Source organism: Priapulus caudatus, unplaced genomic scaffold (assembly GCF_000485595.1).
Source record: "Priapulus caudatus unplaced genomic scaffold, Priapulus_caudatus-5.0.1 Scaffold2116, whole genome shotgun sequence".
NCBI lineage: Eukaryota > Metazoa > Priapulida > Priapulimorpha > Priapulimorphida > Priapulidae > Priapulus > Priapulus caudatus.
In genome coordinates, this window is record NW_014579177.1 from 4,487 (window position 1) to 7,243 (window position 2,757).

Consider the following 2,757-nt stretch of genomic DNA (forward strand, 5'->3'; position numbering starts at 1 on the left):
CCCTCCCCCTCCCCTCCTCTCTCTCTCTCTCTCTCTCTCTCTCTCTGTCTCTCTCTAACATCTCTCTCTATCGTTTCTAGTTCCACCATCTTCACGACGCACCGGAACCGGAAGAGGAGCTGCACGAGAAAGACAGCGGCATGGGTCGCTGCAGTGACGACTCTGCCAAACACAGTGACTACTCATCCTCGGACCATGAGCATCATCATCAGCAGCAGCAGCAGCAACATCAGCAGCAGCAGCAGCAGCATCAGCATCAGCAGCAGCAGCAGTACCAGCAGCAGCAGCACCACCAGCAGCAGCACCAGCAGCAGCAACACAACAAACAACAACAACAAACAACAACAACCAACAACAACAACAACAACAACAACAACAACAACAACAACAAACAACAACAACAACAACACAACAAACAACAACAACAACAACAACAAACAATCAACAACAACAACAACAACAACAACAACAACAACAACAGCAACAGCAGCAGCAACTCAGCAGCAGTGGAGACTGGTGTACCGCATCCTCCCGGCAGGGGGCGCCACTGCGGGAGGACATGGCGTGCTGCGCGTGCGAGTGCGGCAGTCGTCCCGCATCTCAGAACAGCATCGACCGCGAACTCGAAGATCTCCACCGCGAGATACAGAACCTGACGGTGCTGCCGCGACCGCCGCTGCCATCGTCATCGTCGTCGTCGTCGCTGCGCAAACCGCGCCGACACTCCGACACCTCCGTGTGGCGCCAGGGGGCGCCGCCGTCCGCGCAGCCACGCTCGCGCTCGTTCCCAGACGCGGCGACGACGCGCCTCCAGGTGGCGCTAGCGGTCGACTCTAGCAGCGCCTACAACACGGGCGACAGCGAACACAACAACAGCAGCCGCAACTCTCCGCTCGGCGACGCGGCGGCGGCGGCGCCCCCTGGCGACGACAACGGCGACGAGCGCGCGACGACGGCGCGACTCGCCGCCACCGCGGGGCGCCACCAGCACCTCTCGCTTCTCCGCCTCTCCGCGCCCGCCGACGCGTCGCCGACGCCGACGCCCTCTGGCGGCTGGCGCGTGAAACGTCGCTCGGACGGTTCGCGCTACGTGACGCGCAAACCCGGACGCAGCCTCGTTCTGAAGCAGCGCGAGTGGCGCCTCCTGGAGGAGCGATGCGGCGCGACGACCGACGACGACGCGCTCAGCGAGATGAAGGCCGGCCGCCATTGGTCGAGAGAGGAGCGCAAGCGCCACCTGGTGCGCGCGCGGGAGCGGCGGCGGCGGCGCGAGGACGCCGCGTCGCGACCTCTCCGGGAACAGGAAGCCGCGGACAATGTTCCGGGAATCCTGGAGCTGAGTCGCCGGAAGCAGTCGTTCAAGGACGGCAAGAACTTCGACGATTTCGTCACCGTGCAGGAAATGATGGTGCACGGGAGCAGGGGCGCGCACCGCTACCCCTACCGCCATCTGTTGTCCGTCACCACAGTCTAATTTACAGTCTAACTCTAATTACAGTCTATGTATATACTATATGCACGCACGCACGCACACATACACATACACACACGCACACATACGCATACGCATACACACGCACACGCGCGCACGCACACACGCACGCATGCACGCACGCACGCACGCACGTACACACGCGCCACGTGAGTAAGTGACACATCACGTAAGTGAGTACATACATATACATATTATGTATGTATGTATTATATATATATAGATATGAGATATCGTGCTCTAGTGAACATGATGAAGAAGCACGATGCAGGAGCATGATGCGGTAACATGATGCGGTAACATGATACCTGACCACGATACGGAAGCATGAAGGGCGCAACACAACACGTATGCATAAAATGAACTCGCGTTTTGTTGCGGATTGCACACGCTAGGTGGCAGCAGTTTCCAGTCACGGAGGACCTCATGCATTGTCAGCGAGAAGCAGACGAGATTTTGCTGTGGATAACTTCGCGTTTCTGCGCGGAATGTTGCGTATATAGTGGTCCGGGAATTATATGCTACCGTAACGAAAAATTGTATAGCGAATAAACTAATTTAACTTTGTAAATGTTATGAATATGACTAAGATTTGTACAATAAAAAACCTGCGATTGTGAAATAATACATTATTGTTTCGCGTATAGTATCGATATTGTTCACACACACGTTTCTAAGTAAATACAATTAAATAAGCAGACACAACGGACTAAAAAGTTAACGAACAAAACTACAAAGTTTACTACAAAGTAAAACAACAGAACAAAATCGATAAAAACAAAAAAATCCGGCAAAAAAACGTGTCAGTTGCCATAGTCTCATCAACCAGCGGGGGGGATACTATATACATAATATATATTATATATAATTATATATACATATGTATATATTATATATTTCACCGTGCAACTGATGCCGTGGGCGATACTATCCGCGAGAGGGGAGGGAAATATTGAGGGNTGCGCTGTGGTCTGTGTACTCATGGTGATACTCGGTATAAACTGCAGGGAGCTATAGTTGATGCAAAGCTGCTATACCTGCGGCTCTTCGCGCTCTCACTGCGCTCGGCTCTGCCCACGTGTTGACGAGGTTGGGAGCCCAGCGTGCCAGCTCCTCATCGTTCTCCTCTAGCTGCTGATGCAGAGTGTGAGCGGGGGAGAGCAGCAGCAGCGTCAGCAGCAGCGGCAGAGCGATGTCCAACCAATGCATGTCGGCGACGATATCTGTAAAGCATATATATATATATATATTCAGGTAGTAAGGCT

At 53.8% G+C, this 2,757-nt stretch overlaps 1 protein-coding gene across 1 annotated transcript; it reads left to right on the forward strand.

The window, feature by feature from the left end:
- Positions 1-559: 559 nt before the first annotated feature.
- LOC106818249 (PDZ domain-containing protein 4-like) lies at positions 560-2,107 on the forward strand. The gene is made up of 2 exons (XM_014822970.1): positions 560-904; positions 989-2,107. The coding sequence occupies exons 1-2, from the start codon at positions 560-562 to the stop codon at positions 1,472-1,474; spliced, it is 831 nt and encodes a 276-aa protein (XP_014678456.1). The 3' UTR covers positions 1,475-2,107.
- The last annotated feature ends 650 nt before the right edge of the window (positions 2,108-2,757 follow it).

Bases quoted from the DNA above. Each gene is read 5' to 3' on its own strand.
- LOC106818249 (XM_014822970.1), top strand. From the start codon at position 560: ATGGCGTGCTGCGCGTGCGAGTGCGGCAGTCGTCCCGCATCTCAGAAC. The intron at 905-988 runs GCGGCGGCGGCG...GGGCGCCACCAG, and splicing joins ACTCTCCGCTCGGCGACGCG to CACCTCTCGCTTCTCCGCCT.